The sequence below is a fragment of the Xenopus laevis genome, chromosome 7L (assembly GCF_017654675.1).
Source record: "Xenopus laevis strain J_2021 chromosome 7L, Xenopus_laevis_v10.1, whole genome shotgun sequence".
In the NCBI taxonomy this organism is placed as follows: domain Eukaryota; kingdom Metazoa; phylum Chordata; class Amphibia; order Anura; family Pipidae; genus Xenopus; species Xenopus laevis.
The window spans coordinates 121,875,827-121,898,057 of NC_054383.1; the positions used below are offsets into that span (position 1 = coordinate 121,875,827).

General features: G+C 39.9%; 1 protein-coding gene across 1 annotated transcript in view; it reads left to right on the plus strand.

Moving 5' to 3' along the window:
- Nucleotides 1–14,118, plus strand: part of LOC108696775 (transmembrane protein 143) — a 23,820-nt gene extending 9,702 nt beyond the window's left edge. The window contains exons 5-8 of the mRNA XM_018226411.2: nucleotides 274–410; nucleotides 6,762–7,041; nucleotides 9,061–9,250; nucleotides 13,158–14,118. Of these exons, the coding sequence (XP_018081900.1) occupies nucleotides 274–410; nucleotides 6,762–7,041; nucleotides 9,061–9,250; nucleotides 13,158–13,327 (777 nt within the window). The 3' untranslated portion in view covers nucleotides 13,328–14,118. The remainder of the gene's footprint in view (nucleotides 1–273; nucleotides 411–6,761; nucleotides 7,042–9,060; nucleotides 9,251–13,157) is intronic.
- The last annotated feature ends 8,113 nt before the right edge of the window (nucleotides 14,119–22,231 follow it).

Below are 22,231 nucleotides of genomic sequence, written 5' to 3' on the forward strand. Positions count from 1 at the left end.
CATTCATAGAGCTGTTAAGAGGGTCACAGCAAATTGCCTGCCTCCACCTGTCAAAATGACTGTGCACAGCCCCCTTCCAGCTCCACCGAATTGAAATAGCTCTGGTCTATATTGCAGTCACTAGTGTTATGACAGAAGAGTGACAAAACACTGTGTAATCTTGTATTTTCCGATATGAATATCACTGCTGTAGGATAATGGAGAACACCTTTGTATATTTGCTTTTTTAAAATTTAAAAACCACCTGGTAAGACTCTCTGTTTCTGTTTATAGGTCTATGTGAACCTTGACAGATATGAATATATCCGGTTCTGGGCCCTCGGACAGAGACTGGGACCCCTATCCACTCAGATGAGCACCAGTCCCAAGAGCTCCTTCTTCTCCCGGTCTCCTCGCACCCCACCAGAAAGGCAAGATCTATTAATGGGTGCTCTTCGTGTGCAATGTAAATACAGGGTGCCATATTTGTCGAGATCATTTTTTTTGTTATATATATCTTTAAAGGGGTAAAGTCTAAAATAGAATAAGGCTAGAAATGCTGTATTTTGTATACTAAACATAAACATGAACTTACTTCACCACAAGCCTAATCAAACAAATGATTTATGCTTTCAAAGTTGGCCACAGGGGGTCACCATCTTGTAACTTTGTTATACATCTTTGCAAGACCAAGACTGTGCACATGCTCAGTGTGGTCTGGGCTGCTTAGGGGTCGTCATAAATTATCAAAACAGCACAAGTCAAATAATATCAGCCAGAAGCCGATACAGCAAGACTGATTAATAATCAGAATATGCAGACTGCACTGGGTCCTGTGTTGTCATGTAATCTAATGTGGATTTTATAGTTTTTGTATTATTAGATACAAACTTTCTCCAACTTTGCAGAACATTTGGATTATTTGGATAAAATGGAGTCTATGGCAGATGGCCTTTCCATAATTTGGAGCTTTCTGGATAATGGGTTTCCAGATAACCGATACCATACCTGTATAGTGATGTTTAAAGTGAAGGCCAGACCTGATTTCTTGGTTTCCGTCCAGATCTTATAACTAGTGGTCTTTCCCCTCATTCATCTGTGCCCATGGGCTGTACAGTGCAGCCTTAAAGGAAAAGTAATACCAAAAAAATAAATAAATAAAAGTGTTTTAAAGTAATTAAAATGTAATGTATTGTTGTGCTGCATTGGTAAACATTATGGGGCAAATTCAATAAGCGCCAAACGCTAGCGTTACTTCACTAGCGTTTGGCATTTTCGTTACTGCGCAAATTCACTAACGAACGCTGGCGTAGATTCGCTAGTGTTACTTTGCACCCTTACGCCTGGCGAATTTTCGCTACGGACATAACTACGCAAATTCACTAACGCGCGCAGTGTACTGAACGCTACCTTTTACACTAGACTTCCTTCGCCACCTCAGACCAGGCGAATCGCAATAGAGTAGATAGGGATTGCTTCAAAAAAAGTCAAACATTTTTCTAAGTCCCAAAAAACGCTGGCATGTTTTCTACATTATGGGTGACAGGCTGAAAAAGATCGAAATTTTTTTTAGGGCTCCCCTCCTTCCCCCCTACATTTCCTGACTCATGGCAACTAACCTATACAGTGGGCACATATGTAGGGCAAAATAAAAATTTTATTTGATGTTTTGAAGGTTTTCTAGGCATTTGTAGTGCTGATACGTATTCCTCCATTAAAATTTGAGTTTGGCGCCGTATGCAAATTAACCTTCGGTAGCGTAACTTCGCTTCACTTAGCGAATCAACGCTAGCGCAACTTCGCAATCTTACGCTACCCCTGTGCGCAACTTCGGATTTTAGTGAATTTGCGGAGCGCTGGCGAAACTACGCCTGGCGAAGTGCGGCGAATCTTAGTGAATTTGCCCCTTTGTGTTTGCTTTAGAAAGACTACTATAGTTTATACAAATATGCTGCTGTGTAGACATGGGGCCAGCCATTTAAAGGGCACCTATCAGAGCCAAAACTCTAACACATATTAACAATCTGACAAGTACAACCTAAACACGTTTAATCAAACTACGTATATCGTTTTTTTGAAAAAAACTGCATGTTTTAAAAAAAAAATGGGTTCTTTCACTGAGGGAGTCCATATTGAGACAATAACAGTGACTATAACATGCAAATTTCAGGAGCATGCTCAGATTGTAACACTGCCTTGAGTATTCTACCCAGAATGCCTTGTTTTAGTAAACTCCTCCACTAAAGATATCATGAGATTTCCCTATCTTGTCCCCTGCTGGTGATGTTATTATGCAAATGAAGGGCACACAGTAACTTCCAGCAGGTGGCAGCACTACTGAACAGCAGCTAACATTTGAAAATAGCTTAGAAGGGTTGATAAGCTAAGGTATTCTGTAGAGTGCAGCAACTGTTATCTATGTAACCTGTGCCTTGGATGGCTGCCCCATGGCTACACCGCAAGGTCTTTATATAAACTATAGTAGTGTTTGTAAAGTAAACACACCAATGCAGGAAAACAGTTCATTATATAAATTGCTTAATACCACTTTGATTTTTTTTTTTTTGGTGTCACTATTCCTTTAAGCAAAGTGCTTGATCCGATAGTATTCTTTGAATAATAAAACAAGACAGGGTTGATCACAAGCATATGAAAAAAACAGTTTATTAAAATGCAGTCTGTATTACACATCCAGTAATATACATTTTAAGGTCTAGTTGTTCTTTAAACTGGTTTCAGTGCTCCCACTTGTATGTAGTATGCTCGCTTTACAAGTGCAACACTGAAACAAGAGGAGAATAGATTCTATTTCACCAAAGCACGCGCTGTGCAGAATATAATAAGCACCATTTCCTTTTAGTGTGGCAAGGGCTCTTAGTTTGTTACAGTACTGCATTTCCAGAACCGACAGAACACTAAAATGTACTTTGTTACAATATAATATAAAAAAGGGTTAATTCCATTTGCAGATATCATTAAGACTGCCTTTGTGATACTGACCTTCCCTTTGTAAATGTATGAGATGCTTATTGATAACCTAAGGTCTGTAGTGCCTGCCTGGCTGTTCATCCTTAAAGGAGAAGGAAACCCCCTGGGCGCAAAACCCCTCCCCCTCCCCTGTGTTGCCTCCCTCCCCCCCCCTGGCCTACCTGTCCCCCTGGGCAAATGCCCCTAACTTGTTACTTACCCCTCTGCACAGGTCCTGTCCACGGAGTTCACAGGCGCCATCTTCTCCCACGCGCGTCTTCTTCCTACTTTGACCAGCGTCTTCTGGCGCATGCGCAGTAGGAACATTTACAGGTTCGGATCTACTGCGCATGTGCCGAATGTCACAAATTTTTACGATTCCACTTTGTGACATTCGACGCATGCGCAGTAGATCCGTACCGGTAAATGTTCCTACTGCGCATGCGCCAGAAGACGCTGGTCAAAGCAGGAAGAAGACCGTGTGGGAGAAGATTTGCATATGAAAATTAGAAATTAGGATTTGGTTCGGTATTCAGCCTAATCTTTCGCAAAGGATTCGGGGGTTCGGCCTGTGAACTCCGTGGACAGGACCTGGCAACACGGGGGAGGGGTTTTGCGCCCAGGGGGTTTCCTTCTCCTTTAAAAGGGTTGTTCACCTTTGAGATAACTTTTAGTATGATGTAGAGAGTGATATTCTGAGACAATTTGCAATTGGTTTTCATTTTTAATATTTGTGTTTTTTGAGTTATTTAGCTTTTTATTTAGCAGCTCTTCAATTTGCATATTAACCAATCTGGTAACTAGGGTCCAAATTACCCTAGCAACCAGGCATTGATTTGAATTTGAGACTGGAATATGAATAGGAGATGCCTGAATAGAAGGATCAGTAATAAAAAGTAGGGATGCACCGAATTCACTATTTTGGATTCGGCCGAACCCCCGAATCCTTTGCGAAAGATTAGGCTGAATACCGAACCAAATCCTAATTTCTAATTTTCATATGCAAATTAGGGGTGGGAAGGGGGAAAAATGTTTTACTTCCTTGTTTTATGACAAAAAGTCACACAATTTCCCTCCCTGTGCCTAATTGGCATATGCAATTAGTATTCGGATTCGGTTCGGCCGGGCAGAAGGATTCGGCCGAACCCGAATCCTTCTGAAAAAGGCAGAATCCCGAACCGAATCCGGGATTCGGTGCATCCCTAATAAAAAGTAACAATAACAATACATTTGTAGCCTTACAGAGCATTTGTTTTTAGAAGGGAGTCAGCAACGCCCATTTGAAAGCTGCAATGAATCAGAAGAAAAAGGCAACTATAAAACTATAAAAGATAAATAATGAAAACCATTTGAAAAGTTGCTTAGAATTGTCCATTCTCTAACATAATAAAAGTTACCTTAAAGGGGTTGTTCGCCTTTGAGTCTTTTAGTATGATGTACAGAGTTATGTTCTCAGACAATTTACAATTAGTTTCCATTTTTTCTTATTTGTGGTTTTTGAGTTATTTAGCTTTTTATTCAGTAGCTCTTCAGTTTGCAATGTCAGCAATCTGGTTGCTAGGTTCCAAATTTCCCTAGCAACCATGCATGGGTTTGAATAAGAGACTGTAATATGAATAGGGGAGGCCTGAATTAAAAGAGGAGTAATAAAAAGTAGCGATAATAATACATTTGTAGCCTTAAACAGATGGGGTCAGTGACCCCCATTTGAAAGCTGGAAAGAGTCAGAAAAAAAGGCAAATGATTCTAAAATAATAAAAAAATAAATAACGAATACCAATTGAAAAGGCCTATTGCATACTAAGAGTTAACTTAAAGACGAACTACTCCTTTAAAGGAGAAGGTTTAAATTAAGTAAGCGTTATCAAACAAGTCTATATAAATACACAAATAAACCTTTAGTAGTAATGCTGCTCTGAGTCCTCTGTCAAAAGAAACACCACATTTCTTTCCTTCTATTGTGTACTCATGGGCTTCTGTATCAGACTTCCTGTTTTCATCTTAAACCTTCAGGGCTAGGGCTTGAGCATGCTCAGTTTGCTCCTCTCTCCCCCTCCCCCTAAGGCAGAATGTGATGTCACATCGAGCTAATATGGCAGCTGCTATCCTAAACAAACAGAGAGAGTTTCTCGCTCTAAGAGTCGCTCTAAGGCGTCACAGTTGGAGGACATTTCGGGCATGCGCAGTAGGTTACCCGGATGTCGGCCATATTATAAATGGAACTAAGAGATTTAGGAGTGTAGGTTTTAACTCTCCAAACGCCTGTAACACAGAATTAACTGAACAATTCAATACACTATATTGTAAACTTTTATTCCTACAGAGATTATGGGATAAGCTTTCGTTCTCCTTTAATAGTCAAAGAGATACAATGCATTTGTATTTACAGTGAATAATAACTGAGCTCCATTCACCCCCCTGTAGTACAGGTATGAGACCTGTTATTCAGAACACGCTCGGGACTGGTTTTCTGGAATAGATTTTTCTGTAATTTGGATCTTCATACCATAAGGCTGCTCGAAAATCATTTAAAAGAGAAGTAAAGCTACTCTGGCAGTTTATTGCTGATAGATCAGCCACAATAGTGCAAGCTAGAACACTATATTTATTCTGTAGAATGCTTTACCATACCTGAGTAAACAGCTCTAGAAGCTCTCTCTGTTCAGGATAGCAGCTGCCATATTAGCTTGGTGTAACATCACGTCCTGCCTGAGTCTCTCCCTGCTCACTTATAGCTCTGGGCTCAGATTACAGCAGGGAGGGGGAGAGGAGCAAACTGAGCATGCTCAAGCCCTAGCCCTGGAGGTTTATGCTGAAAACAGGAAGTCTGATACAGAAGCCCATGAGTACACAATAGAAGGAAAGAAATGCTGTTTCTTTTGACAGAGGACTCAGAGCAGCATTACTTTGAGGGTTTTCTGGTGTATTTATATAGACCTTTCTGATAAAGCTTACTTAGTTTTAGCCTTTCCTTCTCATTTAAACATTAAATAAACCAAAATTAGTTGGATTTGCCTTCAATAAAGATTAATTATATCTTAGTTCGCACTTCAAATAAAGATTAATTATAAATAAAGATTAATTATATCTTAGTTAGCACTTCAAATCTATCATCTTTGTAGTGTAGTACAGCAAGAGGCAAATTTAAGTCTGCTTTTCTTTAGCCAGGATTTTCTATACAGGTACGGGACCTGTTATCCAGAATGATCGGGACCTGGGGTCTTCCGGATAACGGATCTTTCCGTAATTTGGTTCTCCATACCTTGTCTACTAGAAAATTCTTTAAACATTAAATACAGCCAATAGGCTGGTTTTGCTTCCAATAAGGATTAATTATATCTTAGGTGGGATCAAGTACAAGTGACTGTTTTATTATTACAGAGGAAAAAGGAAATAACTTTTTAAAATTTGGATTATTTGGAAATAGAGTCTATGGGAGACGGCCTACCGTAATTCAGAGCGTTCTGGATAATGGGTTTCCGGATAACAGATCCCATACCTATACTTAGAATCTGAGCCATAACATACAAGAAAGCTGCTGCTTTGTGAGAGAAAGGAAAGAGGCTTCACAGTTTGATAGTTCATTCCCAATGTAAGCAGCGATTCACATTTCAGTTCATTGAAAAGATACGAAAGAATGATGATCCAGAGAATAATTTGACATTTATTTAATAAACAGAACTGTCTTCTATTTGATCAGTTAATTTGCTGTTAAAAATGTGCGGCATGTTTCTTTTAACACCCTTGTTTTCCTGTTGTTGTTTTTTTTTGCTTTTCCCATTCTTTGTTCATTGGTTTGTATCTGCTTCAAACAGGCGCTACTTTAAGCGAGTCCTTGTGGCAGCCCGTCCCAGGAATGGCCATATGGTCTTAAAATGCTTCAAGGACATCCCCCTGGAAGGTCTGGAGCAGCTGCTTCCCGTGGTGAAAGTTCGCACTTCCAGATTTGATCGCACCTTGCTCAACACCATGCTGCTCGTCAGCGGAGGAATTGTGTTTGTCAACGTGGGCATGGTCGTCCTCACAGATCTGAAAATTGGAACTTCTTTCCTCCTGTTCCTCTTTGCCGGATTCATGACATTTCGAACTTGGAAGGTAATCTTAGAATAAAGACAAGCCAGCTCTTAAATGAGAAGGAAAGGTTAAAACTAAGTAAGCTTTATCAGAATGGTCTATATAAATACACCAGTAAACCCTCAAAGTAATGCTGCTCTGTGTCTTCTGTCAAAAGAAACACAGCATTTCTTTCCTTCTATTGTGTACTCATGGGCTTCTGTATCAGACTTCCTGTTTTCAGCATAAACCTTCAGGGCTAAGGCTTGAGCATGCTCAGTTTGCTCCTCTCCCTGCTGTAATCTGAGCCCAGAGCTATGAGTGAGCAGGGAGAAACTCAGGCAGGAAGTGATGTCACACCAAGCTAATATTTTATTATTATTATTATTAACATGTATTTATATAGCGCCAACATATTGCGTAGCACTGTAAAGTAAATTTGATTATACAACTAAATCACATAAATTATATACATAGAACATATGGAGTTACATACATCACAATCAATACCGGTACAAAAGGTGAGGAAGGCCCTATGCATAGGCATACACTCTAAAGGGAAGGGAGTAATACACAAGGTGTGGGAGTGGGGAAGATCGAATTAAATGGGTGAAAAATGTGGTACTGTATGTGGTGTTGCGTTTGGTAGTTAAGCAGAGTGAGGGTAGGCTTCTCGATAGAAGTGCGTCTTAAGAGATTTCTTGAAAGCAGAAAGGTTGGGAGAAAGTTGGACAGACCGTGGGATAGAGTTCCAGAGGAGGGGTGCAGATCTTGCAAAGTCTTGAATGCGAGCATGTGAGGAGGTAATGAGAGAAGAGTTGAGTAGCAGGTCAGTAGAGGAGCGTAGTAAGCGATTATGTGAGTATATAGAGAGAATTCAGAGATGTAGGGTGGGGCAGAGTTATGAAGTGCTTTGAAAGTCAGTGTCATTAATTTGAATTTGATTCTGAAAGGTAGCGGAAGCCAGTGCAGGGATTAACAGAATGGCGAGGCAGAGGAGGAGCGGTTGCTGAGGTGTATGAGCCTCGCAGCAGTGTTCATTATGGACTGGAGAGGTGACAGTCTCTGGAGGGGGAGGCCAATTAAAAGAGAGTTACAGTAGTCTAGACGTGATATGACGAGAGAGTGAATAAGAATTTTGGCAGCATCTTGGGTGATAAATGATTGTATTTTGGATATGTTCCTTAGGTGGAAGTGACATGATTTAATAAGTGACTGGATATGAGGAGTGAATGACAGGGCAGAATCTAGGATAACCCCAAGGCACCGGGCCTGGGGAGAGGGGGTGATAGTGGAATTGTTAACTATGATGGATAGTTCGGGGATGCTACTGGTGTTAGTTGGCGGAAAGAGAACCATTTCAGTTTTAGAGAGGTTTAATTTAAGGTAGCGTTGCGACATCCAGATAGAGATAGCGGACAGGCAGGAGGAGACGTGAGTTAGGAGTTCAGGGTTGAGATCAGGAGATGAGAGATAGATCTGAGTATCGTCAGCAAAGAGGTGGTAGTGGAAACCATACAAGTTGATTGATTTGCCGAGGGAGGAAGTATAGAGGGAGAATAGTAATGGTCCCAGGACAGAGCCTTGAGGAACTCCAACAGAAAGAGGTAGGGGTGGGGTGACAATGATAGCAGCTGCTATCATAAACAGAGAGAGCTTCTAGAGCTGTCTACACTGGTATGGTAAAGAATTCTATAGAATAAATATAGTGTTATGACTATTGTGGTTAATCTATTGGCAATAAACTGCCTTGGTAGCTTTCCTTCTCCTTTATAAAATTAACCTTTGGGGGCAGATTTATCAAGGGTTGAATTGTAAATTCGAATTTTCCATTGAAAAAACCTCTGCGGATTTGGTCGGAGTAGTTTTTAGAAAATAAAGGTACTTTGGCCTCCCCAAGTTAACTTAAAAAGCATAAAGCATGGGACAGAACACTGTGTAATGAGAAGTGTATTTAAGCTTTATTTAGTATTAACAGTGTTCAGCCTTGGGCTACAATTCTGCATCCATAACATTTTCTATGGCTGTAACATAACCTATTCCCTTTATTTCTCTCTCCAGGTGTTTTCTCAGCGTCGGAATGTAAATTCACTGGAACTGGCACACATGTTGTATTATAAAAGCACTTCCAATAACTCCGAACTGCTCGGCGGCCTCACTCTTAGGGCTCAGGAAGAACACGCCAAAGAAGTGATCCTGGCTCACAGCTTCTCGAAAAAACTCAACCTTCCAAACGATGGGAGTGGAGCAGGTAAGTGCACATGTCAATACCAACACCGGGGAACACAGATGCTAAATTGCTCCAGTACTTCACAACCAATCACAATTTACTTTTATTTCTAACCCGTAGTAGAATGATCACAGCTAATTGCTCATTGAATGAATTCATTTAATACCAATGTTAGTCATATAATCTGTGCTGAAAAAAAAAAAAAAATATACAGCTATATGGTTATTCTAAGAAAGCATTTTCCAGCCCTGAATAGATATAGCTGTGATGCTTGGTAAACTTTTAAATTAACTTTTAGTATGTTATAAATAGTAATGGGCGAATTTGACCCGTTTTGCTTGCGAAACGGCGAAAGATTCACCAAACGCGAATTTTGACGCCTGGGTCAATTTCTACGCTGGCGTTAAAGTCAATGGCGTCTGAATATGTATGAAATTTTTTTGAAGCTGGCGAATTTTCGCAAATTTATTCACCACCGGCGAAACACGGAAATTCGCAGCGAATTCATGCCTGGTGAATTTGTTCGCCCATCACTAGTTATAGGCTGTCCTATTCTTAGCAACTTTTTAATTGATCATTTTTTAGTTTTGTAGTTTTTTTTTAAATTTATTTTCTTCTACTTCTTTCCAGCTGTCAGACTGGGGTCACTGACCCTGGCAGCCAAAAAGCTATTGCTTTTTGAAGGCTACTATTGTTTGTTAGTGTTACTCTTTTTATTACTTAGCCTTCTTGTTCAGGCCCTTTCCTATTTATCTGCAAGTCTCACATTGAAACCTCTGCCTGGTCTCCAAGGTAAGCTGGACCGTAGCAACCAGATAGCTGCTGATATTCTTCACTGGAGAGCTGCTGAACAAAAACATCAATCATTCAAAAACTATAAAAAATAAGAACGGAATAGAATATGAATGTCTATATCATTGTGGTTAAAGTGGTTGCTCACCTTTAAAGGGCATGTAAAGGCAAAAAATAAAACCCAATTTTTACTTTCTTTAATGAAAAAGAAACCTATCTCCAATATACTTTAATTAAAAAATGTGTATAGTTTTTATAAGAAACCTGACTGTATGCAGTGAAATTCTCCTTTCATTTACTGCTGTGGATAGGAATTGTCAGATGGTCCCTAACTGCTGAGCAGGGAAATAATCATACTTATGAACAGCAGGGGGAGCCCCTGCCTTACTTCCCAGCCATGCAGAACTCAAGCAGCTTTGTTTATGACGATCCCTAAGCAGCCCAGACCACACTGAGCATGTGCACAGTCTTAGTCTTGAAAAGATGTTTAAGATAGTAACAAGATGGTGATCCCCCTGTGGCCAACTTTGAAAGCATAAATTATTTGTTTGATTAGGCTTGTGGAGCAGTAAATTCATGTTTATATTTAGTATACAAAATACAGTATTTCTAGCCTTATTCTATTTTAGACTTTACATGCCCTTTAAAGAAATGATGTAGAGAGTGATATTCTGAGACAATTTGCAATTGGTTTTCATGTTTTGTTATTTGTGGTTTTTGAGTTATTTAGCTTTTTATTCAGCAACTTTCCAGTTTGCAGTTTCAGCAGTCTGGTTGCTAGGGTCCAAATTAGCCTAGCAACCATGCACTGATTTGAATACAAAACTGTGATATTTCTAGGAGAAGGCCTAGAAAGATGAGTAATAAAAAGTAGCAATAACAGTAAATGTATAGCTTTATGGAGCATTTCCAGTGACCCCATTTAAAAATTGGATAGAAGGAAAATAATTCAAAAACTATTGAAAAAAAGACCAATTGAAAAGTTGCTTAGAATGAACAATTCTATAACATACCAAAACTTAACTCAAAGGTGAACCACCCCTTTAAGTAAAACGTGAACACACCTTTAAATTCATATGTACACTGGTGCGTCGAAGCAGATGCCCATGAACTAGTTAGCAATCGGCCATCCTGCTTTTCTATTTTATAATAAACTGGCCATTTTGTAGCTCAAAAGGGATCTTACTCTCCTTCTGCACCTATTTTCTGTTTACCCAATGAAAAAGGTAATTTGGGCAGCAGATTTTATTGGTGACATATTTTAAAGGAAAACTATACCCCCAAAATTAATATTTAAGCAACAGATAATTTATATCATATTAAGTGACATATTAAAGAATCTTACCAAACTGGAATATATATTTAAGTAAATCTTGCCCTTTTACATCTCTTGCCTTGAACCACCATTTCGTGATGGTCTGTGTGCTGCCTCAGAGATCACCTGACCAGAAATACTGCAGCTCTAAGGGGCAGATTTTTCGAAGTACAAAAAGTTCGAATTTCGAAGTAATTTTTTGGATACTTCGACCATCGAATAGGATACTACGACTTCAAATTGACTTCGACTTCGTTTTGAAGTAAAAATCGTTCAAATATTCGACCATTCGATAGTCGAAGTACTGTCTCTTTAAAAAAAACTTTGATTTTAATACTTCGCCAACTTAAACCTGCCGAAGTGCTATGTTAGCCTATAGGGACCTGCCAGAGCATATTTCTAATTTTTTGGGTATCGAAGGAAAATCGTGCGATAAAATCGTACGATTCGGAGTACCATCGAAATACGATCGTACGATAAATAAAATCCTTCGAATGTCGGAGGATTCTATTCGATGGTCGAATTTCTAAGTATTTTCCACATCAAGATTCGACCCTTGATAAATCTGCCCCTAACTGTAACAGTGTATCCATTAGGGATGCACCGAATCCAGGTTTCGGTTCGGGATTCAGCCAGGATTTGGCCTATTTCAGCAGGATTCGGATTTGGCCAAATCCTTCTGTCCAGCCGAACCGAATCCAAATGCTAATTTGCATATGCTAATTAGGGGCGGAGAGGGAAATGGTGTAACTTTTTGTCACAAAACAAGGAAGTAAAAAATGTTTTCCCCTTCCCATCCCTATTTGCATATGCTAATTATGATTAGGTTCGGTATTCGGGCGACTCCTTTTTGAAGGATTCGGGGGTTCGGCCAAATCCAAAATAGTGGATTCGGTGCATCCTTAGTATCCATGCCAGTGCCTGTAAATCTACTCCACACTAGGCTGCAGGCTGGGATTGGCTCATCATTAAATGCTTCTACATGTGTAATTTAAGGTCAATTAATCATTTAAAATAAGTGAATTTCAATTTGATGAGAGTGCTATTCCAAGCACTTTTTCAATTTACATTCATTACATTTTTTTTAAGATTCCAAGATATGAAGGGAAATTTGTACTCCTAATATGAGTGAATGTTTTTTTACAACAGCACCACCTGCTGGCCAGTTTCTGGCCATGGTCTGATGTTCTTCTGATTAGGAGAAAGATTAGAAACCTCAGATAAGTCTTCATGTGTCTTTCCAAAAGAGAAAAACATCAGGTTTATGCTTAAAGGGGTTGTTCGCCTTTAAAGTAACTTTCCGTTGTTTATAGAATGCCCAATTCTAAGCAACTTTTCAATTGGTCTTTATCATTTATTTTTTTTATAGTTTTTTAGTTATTTGCTTTTTCTTTGGATTCTGCTCAGCTTTCAAATGAGGGTCACTGACCCCATCTAAAAACAAATGCTCTGTAAGGCTACACGTTTATTATTATTATTATTATTGCTACTTTTTATTACTCGTCTTTCTATTCAGGCCTCTCTTATTGATATTCCAGTCTCTTATTTAAACCAGTCCATGGTTGCTAAGCTAATTTGGACTCTAGCAACCCGATTGCTGAAATTGCAAACTGGAGAGCCGCTGAATAAAAAGCTAAATAACTCAAAAACCACAAATAACAAAAAATGAAAACCAATTGCAAATTGTCTCAGAATATCACTCTCTACATCATACTAAAAGTTAATTTAAAGGTGAACAACGGTCAGACATTAAAGAGGAAAAAAAATCACAGATTTAATGACCTGGTTTTTTTTTTTAAATCTCACTTTTCCTTTTTGCAGAAGATCCCATAACAGTGGCACGGGTCAAGGAGCAAGTGGAAGCCTGGCTGTTATCAAAATCAGGACTAGAGATCACATTTTCGGCTCAGCGTGCGCTCCATAATATGAAGAAGTTAAGTGAAAAAAACAAAGAAATGCCTCTGCTCAGTAGTTCAGAGAAGCTGACGTGAGGCTGGTGCCCATTTGAAGGGCATCAATCATATCCTTTGCTGTGATACTTGGTTCAATGAAGCAACTTCTTCTGCTTTGTATGATCCGTGCTGCGGTTTGTATCTGGTGTCTGCACCCCATGGATCTGAATATCACTGCCATTGAGTTTTCTTAAAGGTCACTTTGGGCTCTTTAACCCGACTCATATACAGTATGTGATACTGTGAGCATGGGAATCTCTATGCTTGTGCTTGTCTACACTGCTGCGGCTGCTGCTTGTGTGTTTTGGCAATATTATTTATTCTTCAAAAAGTAGAAAGAATAGTGAGTGCACATGAGCGGGTGGGTTTCTGCCTCTCGATATTATGGCTCTGTACTCTGAGCTCAAATTGTATTGGCTGTTACTCATTGTCTTAAATACACAAGGAAGGATGGGTGTTCGTATCCGGAAACCAAACACTTCGGAGGCAGCTAAATTACTATCATGGGGCAAACTGCTTCAGTGGAGAAACTCGGAGCCGCCAACTTTTATTATAGAAATTGCTCTGATCAAATCTGAAGTGAATTGTTCCCATGAAACTGCCCTGGAACAGATTTGTACTTGTGTTAGTTAATGAGCCATGAGTTGTTGTTGGGTTCCAACAAAGCTTACATATATATCCGGTGTAAACTGGAAGCGTGAAATGATGGATTCTAAACCGACGGCCCATTTGTCTATGTTTATCAAAACACTAGACAAACAATAACAATTAAAGTGGACCTGTCACCCAGACACAAAAAGCTGTATAATAAAAGTCCTTTTCAAATTAAACACGAAATCCAATTTCTATTTTTTTATTAAAGCATTCATAGCTGTTGTAAGCTCATTTTAAAATCTCAACTGTCAATCAAATATTGTCTGCCCCCAGGCCCGGATTTGTGGCGAGGCCACATAGGCCCGGGCCTAGGGCGGCATATTTTTTGGGGCTCCATGGGGACACGCTGCTCCCCTGTGCTCCAGCGATTGCACACCAGCGCTCTTGCACCTGCGTGAGGTACTGTGGGTGGGCGCTAGGACCTAGGGGCGCCCGCCCAGCAAATCAGGCGCTGTCTGTCCCTCCTCTATGCCTTAGGCGTAGAGGCGGGGCTGACAATTACTTTCACTTTCCATTCAGCACTTCCTAGATGTTACTGCTCTCCCCACATTCCCCCAGTTCTCTTTACCATTTAATTGTGTAACCAGGGCATGGGGATGGACATCAGGTCCCCCATTCTGGTGCACAAACAAGATTCTGAGATGATACAAGACTTGCCTTAATAACAGTGTCCACAAAATGGCTCCTGCCCGTTAGCTATAATTATGAATTCCCAGACTGAAAGAAAAAAGATACAAATTATTTATATAGTGTAATTAATTAAATAATTGAATTGACTACTGTGATAAAATAGGATTTTGAATATTTTTTTGGGGTGAAGGGTCCCCTTTAAGCTTTCAAATACATAAGTAACTGCAGGTTATCAGTGGTGAAAGTAGTATTGTGTGTTTCATGCGTTTTGATTAAAAGATTGGGAAATTAAGGTTTTGTCCCCTTATTACTGTTGTGTTATCAAGGCAATAATGTCCAGTTTGCTGTGGATAATCTACAAATTGCTGGCATTGCCCAGTAGTTTTTTCTAAAGGATTCTCCTATTTACGGGCAAACTTAATTATTCAGGTGGATCAGGTGTTAAGAGAAAAAGTACATTATATACAGTGAGAGGCAGTGGTTACTGACTCCCCAAGTACATTATATACAGTGAGAGGCAGTGGTTACTGACACCCCAAGTACATTATATACAGTGAGAGGCAGTGGTTACTGACACCCCAAGTACATTATATACAGTGAGAGGCAGTGGTTACTGACACCCCAAGTACATTATATACAGTGAGAGGCAGTGGTTACTGACACCCCAAGTACATTATATACAGTGAGAGGCAGTGGTTACTGACACCCCAAGTACATTATATACAGTGAGAGGCAGTGGATACGGACACCCCAAGTAAAGTGTTGGTTTGGGGTAATTGGGTTCGCTGGAGAACTTCACCCCAGGGGCCCATCAAACATGTTAGCTTGCCCACTGCCATGCTCCCCGGCCATTGTCTTGTGCTATAATCATGGTCAAGCAGGGTTATTAAAACAAAAAATGCAGCCTAAGTCAAAATTGGAGCTTTAGGCCTCATAAAATAGCACATTGCTGAAAATTTTAGGCCACCTCTGCTTGGGCGGCACTACCTTTAGCCATAATCATCAAGGCATGCCAGTATAATCACTAGAGACATATTAAGCCATAAAGATCAATATAATCATACAGAAAATTAGCATTAACCCCAGCCATAACTATATAATAATGACAAAAAATAACGAGCATATTAACACCAGACATGCCAGTAAGATCGCTGCAGACCTGGCCAATGAGCACACCATTAACCCCATATGTGGCCGTAAGATCGCTGTAAAAATGGCCAATGAGCACTCCATTAATCCCAGTTCTGCCAGTAAAACCACAGCAGCAATGTCCAGTGCGAGCTTCTTTAACCCCAAGCATGCCAATTAGATTACTGCAGATATGGATAGATAGATAACATGGCACATAGCCTACAGTGGAATGCATGGACATCTGATATCTTTTGGCCTCATAAAATAGCACATTGCTGATAATTTTAGGCCACCTCTGCTTGGGCGGCCCACCCTGTAGCCATAATCATCAAGCCACACCAGTATAATCACTACAGACATATTAAAGCATACAGCTCAGTATAAACGTACAGAAAATAGCATATTAACCCCAGCTATAATTATATAATATTGACAGAAAATGGATAACGAGCATATTAACACCAGACATGCCAGTAAGATCACTGCAGACCTGGCCAATAAGCACACCATTAACCCCAGATGTGACCATAAAATGGCTGCAGACATAGCCAATGAGCAGTTGTGCCAGTAAAACCACAGCAATAATGACCAGGATGAGTTTCTTTAACCCCAGGCATGCCAATTAGATAATTGCAGATATGGATAGACGGAAAACATGGCACATAGTCTAGTGGAATGAATGGACATCCTTGATTCTTTTCCCAAAACTTTCCCAGCCCTTATCAGAGGTGCAGGTGGGACCCCCTCAGTATATTATTTACAGAGAGAGGCAGTGGATACTGACACCCCAAGTACTTTATATACAGTATGAGGGAGAAATAAGCAATACAGAAACCTGCAGTATTTTTGCTCCCTCCCCCCACACTTTGCTATGTACCTTCCATCAACTTTCCAGTCCTTATAAATCTTCAGTCTTGAGAAACTCCATCAGCCAGAGATTTCATGCTCCATGTGCTGTTGCTAAAGGCCGCTGAAGCATTACTTCATTGGGCTGCTTTTCTCTTTTTCAAGGTTTCCAGAACGAATTTCAAACCCTTTTCTCAAAGTGGAAAAAAAAATATTTTCTTCGCAAAATGAACCTGTCATTGAGCCTCGGAACGCGTTTGTTACCTTGATGGATCGCGCCGAACCCAAAAGAGTTGGAATAAAGAGACGTTTCTTTTTTTTCTTTTTATTTTTTTAAACCAAACCGACGACAGAAACAAATGTCTGGTCTTTGTTGGACGGGGACTTGTGTCACTAATTACATTTGAAAAATTAGGCCTGAAAACACTATTATCTCTTGTGGCCGGAAAGAAATGAGGAGTTAGAATACTTACGTAAATGACCGGAGCCAACACCAAACGATGTGATATTAAATTCCAGCGTTGGAGAGGCAGGAGAGCACTATTAGATCAAATTCCTGTATTAGATTAAGCTGTGAAGTGCATACAAATCTGCTCTTTGGAAGAGAGAATCATTGATGCTCCGTCATGCAGGGAGTCTGGAAAATCATGAATTTCTTGTATTAACTTTAGCTGTGATAAACGCTGAGCTTTTGTTCTAAGTTGCTGCTGCAATGGCCGACAACGTATATATTTTTTTGCTGTTGGAAATTCATGTAGATATGTCATTTAGGAAGGGGTTAAAGGGTTCAACTTTAAAGGAGAGACCCAATTAAGAAAAGCCCCTACCTTCTAAGCTAGATAGTCCCCTCCGTATACTTCAATAGCCTAATGTCCCTAAAATATTTTTTTGGTGTTACTGTTCCTTTAAAGGATTAGTGACATCAATTTTAAAAGATTCGTAGTACAGGGGTCCCCAATCTTTTCTGGCTCGGGGGAGGGGGTTGGGAGAGGTCTAGGGTTGCCACCTGGCTAGGGTGGCCACCTTTATGTCTGGCTGAGACCGGGCGGGCGGCGGGTCCGTGATGTCAGTGGGCGGACCCATGACGTCAGTGGGTGGGGCTATTACGTCAGTGGGCGAACCAGTGACGTCAGTGGGCAGGGCTATGCCGTGGCGATCAGCGATTGGTCGATTGCCGTGTCAATCAAGGGAATCCAGCCCGGTTTTCCTTATTTGGAAAACTTTGCAGGAAGTATAGACCCGGGCAGCCCCTCAAAATACCGGGCTGTCCGGGTCAAAACCGGACAGGTGGCAACCCTACACCTGGCCAGTATTTTACCGGGTAAAAATGATGGTTGATCCCAAAGTTATTAATAGGGAAAAAATATGAATATATAGGAAGTAGGGTTGCCACCTTTTCTGTAAAAAAAATACCGTCCTTCCAATATAGTTATCTTTTTTCCCTATTAATAACATTGGGATCAACCATAATTTTTAACGGCCTGGCAGGTAGGTAAAATACCGCCAGATGGCAACCCTAATAGGAAGACCGGTATTTTTTTCCATTTGTGGCACAATTTGGCTCAGTGCACAACTTTTGTAAATGAATCCTTTTTACCTTGACAATCAATGAAGAGTTTACTGTTTTCTCGTTTTGTTTTATTGGGTAAAAAAATGCAGTTTGTGCCATTATGCTGGTTTTTGGCTGCAGAAATCACTCAGGCAACCCCATTTTTTATTAATGAAATAGCAGTGCGATCACCTCGATAAAGAGAAGAGGGCAGAGATCATAAAATCAACCGTTATTTTAGGAAAAGGTATAGTATAAGAGATCTTTATGTAATTTGGCTCTTCATACCTTAAGGGGCAAATTTATCAAGGGTCGAATTGAAAATTCGAATTTATGAGTTTTTTTTATGGTCAAAACTGTCAAATTCGACTAGGGAGTTATTCAAATTCAATTCCAGTTTTTTAAAAAAATAGATTTTTGAGATTTATCATACGCTGGCCCTTAAAGAACTCAAATTTGACTATTCACCGCCTAAACCCTGTTTAAAATTCCTGTTTAAGTCAATGGGAGACGTCCAGGGATCATTTTTGAGTTGTTTGCAGCTTTCCTGACATTCAAGTTTTTAAAATTCGATTTGAGTTTTCGGGTCGATCCTATTCACCCGAGTTTCGAAAATTTGATTTTTTTAGAATAAATTTCGATTGGTCGAATTTCTAGTTTGTGGGAGTTTTAAAAATAAACTCGCATGAATTTGAAATTGGACCTTTGATAAGTGGGCCTCTAAGTCTCCTAAAAATCAAACATGAAATAAACCCAGTAGGATTGTTTTGCCACCATTATGATTTCAAGTACAAGGTACTGTTTTATGATTACAGAGAAAAAGCAAATCATCTTGAAAAATAAGAATTAATTGCTTAACATTGAGGCAACGGGAGACGGCTTTCCTGTCATTGGGAGCTTTCTGGATAATGGGTTTTTGGATAATAGATCCTATACCTGTATTTAATTAAATCCCTAAGGAAATTAAACACATTCTTGGCGCCAAATAAAGATAAAATAGAATTACAGAAACCCCCAGGTCCCAAGCATCCTGGATATTGGATCTTATATCCGTATCTCTATTCTGTACTTGTGCCTTAGGGTTAGGGATGCACCGAATCCTTCTGCCCGGCCGAACCGAATCCGAAACCGAATTTGCATATGCAAATTAGGGGTGAGGAGGGAAATTGCGTGACTTTTGGACACAAAACAAGGAAGCAAAATGTTTTTCCCCTTCCCACCCCTAATTTGCATATTCAAATTAAGGTTCGGTATTCGGCCAAATTTTTCACAAAGGGTTCGGCCGAATCCAAAATAGTGGATTCAGTGCATCCCTACTTAGGGTCATCCATCAAATAGTAGATATGTAGACACTGGCCAAATTGGCCCGCGGGCAGTAACCCATGGCAACCAAATTGTTCTATTAATTTTTCTACCTGCAGCTGGGTGAAAAAAGCCACTCACTGGGGATCTTTTATTAACACTGGGCAAATTTGCCCATGGGCAGTAACCCATGGCGACTAATCAAATTGCTGCTTTAAAAAGCTAATCATTGATTGGTTGCTATAGGTAACTGCCCATGGGCAAATTTGCCCAGTGTTGATAAATGAGCCCCACTGATTGGTTGCTATAGGTTACTGCCCATGGGCAAATTTGCCCAGTGTTGATAAATGAGCGCTGATCACAGAGATGTCCACTCACCCCAGATCCATTTAGTGGGAAGTAGAATTATATTTAAAAAAATAAATCCAGGGCTGGATTCTTATCACCCAAATGACACGGGTCTAGCTGCCGTCTCTGTGAACAGAATGGCACTGCGTTAAGGAAAAATATTTGGCTTGTGCTCATTCCTTCTGTTTGATATGTATCACCTTGGGTTTTTAATTCCTATGTCCTTCCCTCTCTCCCCACTGTTGGGTCACTCTATACAGAGCTGTGCTGCATGAGCAAGGAATCCTGGCAGGGCTGATGCCTATTAACTGGAGCTCAGCAGACTGGAACTGACACTTGGACAGGGCTTGAGCAAGGGATGACAGCTGGGCAGCTGTGTACTCATTGGTGAAAGTCACTGCACAGTTTCCTTTAGCACTGAAAATGCACCAGTATCACAATTTATGTGAAACATGCTCGGTTATTAGTGCACACCCAATATATTCATTAACAGCCACATATAAAGGAAGTGGGATTTTCTTTTCACAATCATGTCATATAGACTTAAAGGGGTGGTTCACCTTTGAGATAACTTTTAGTATGACGTAGACAGAGATATTCTGAGACAATTTGCAATTGGTTTTAATTTTTTATTATTTAAGGTTTTTGAGTTATTTAGCTTTTTATTCAGCGGCTCTTTAATTTACATTTTAAGCAATCTAGTTGCTGGGGTGCAAATGATCCTAGCAACCATGCATTGATTTAAATAAGAGACAGGAATATGAATAGGAGAGGCAATACATTTGTAGCCTTACAGAGCATTTGTTTTTTAGAAGGGGTCAGCGACGCCCATTTGAAAGCTGCAAAGAGTAAAAAAAAAGACAAATAACTATAAAAAAATAAATAATGAAAACCAATTGAAAAGTTTCTTAAAATTGTCCATTCTATAACATACAAAAAATTACCTTAAAGGTGAAGCACCCCTTTAAGTGCAGCCACTTAATTTCATTATGGAAAATCTCACTTCTACCAAATTCGAACCCTAATTTGCATATGCAAATTAGGGGTGGGAAGGGGTAAACATTTTTTACTTCCTTGTTTTCTGACAAATAGTCACGCGATTTCCCTCCCCGCCCCTAATTTGCATATGTAAATTAGGATTCGGTTCGGCCAGGCAGAAGGATCCGGCCGAATCCTGCTGAAAAAGGCCAGATTCTGGCCAAATCCCGAACCGAATCTTGGATTCGGTGCATCCCTGAAAATTACCCTAACACCTATGCGTTGATTTGAATAAGAGACTGGAATATGAATAGGAGAGGCCTGAATAGAAAGATGAGTAATAAAAAAGTAGCAATAACAATACATTTGTAGCCTTACTGAGCGTTTGTTTTTAGATGGGGTCGGTGACCCCCCATATGGAAGCCGGAAAGAGTCAGAAGAAAAAAGGCAAATAATTTAAAAACTATAAAGAATAAATAATGAAAACCAACTGAAATGTTACCTAGAACTGGCCATTCTACAACATACTAAAAGTTAACTTTAAGTTGAACCACCCCTTTAAAAAGATAAAAAGTTATTCCCTGGATCAGTTTTGTACTTTATGTATTAATACCAGAGGCCTTGTATTCTCCCTATAACACTTGCCAAAATACTTGTACTGGAGAAGCAGCTGTGAAGGGAGGAGTCTGATTTTGGCGAGGGGACGCTTAATTTTACTGGTGTTTTTATGTACGTTTTAAATGCAGTGCAAGTGTTAAATTTCATCCATGTATTCCAGCCCATGTGCCCTCCTGAAGGTGCAGACTACGGGGACAGTCCAGAATCAATTAACACTTGCAGTGCAAATAAAACATAGGCAAGTGCCTTTAAAAGGGTTGTTCAAGTTCACCTTTAACTTTTAGTTATAACTTTTCCATTGGTTTTATTTTGTATAGTTTTTAAATGAATATCTTGCTCTACTTCTTTTCAGCTGTCAGACAGGGGGTCACTGACCCTGGCAGCCAAAAAAAAACAAAACAGTGCCAAAAATAACTAGAATGAAGCATAGACTAGAGTTCTACCCTACATTGCTTCATAAAGCTGATTCAGTGCATCAGTTAAAGCTGATTTTGAAGACGCATCAGTTAATAGTGCTGCTCCAGTAGAATTCTGCACTGAAATCCATTTCTCAAAAGAGCAAACGGATTTTTTAATATTTAATTTTGAAATCTGACATGGGGCTAGACATATTGTCAGTTTCCCAGCTGCCGCCTGTCATTTGACTTGTGCTCTGATAAACGTCAGTCTCTCTTTACTGCTGTACTGCAAGTTGGAGTGATATCACCCTCCTCCCTTCCCCCCCCAGCAGCCAAACAAAAGAACAATGGGAAGGCAACCAGATAGCAGCTCCCTAACACAAGATAACAGCTGCCTGGTAGATCTAAGAACAACACTCAATAGTAAAATCCTGTCCCACTGCGACACATTCAGTTACATTGAGTAGGAGAAACAACAGCCTGCCAGAA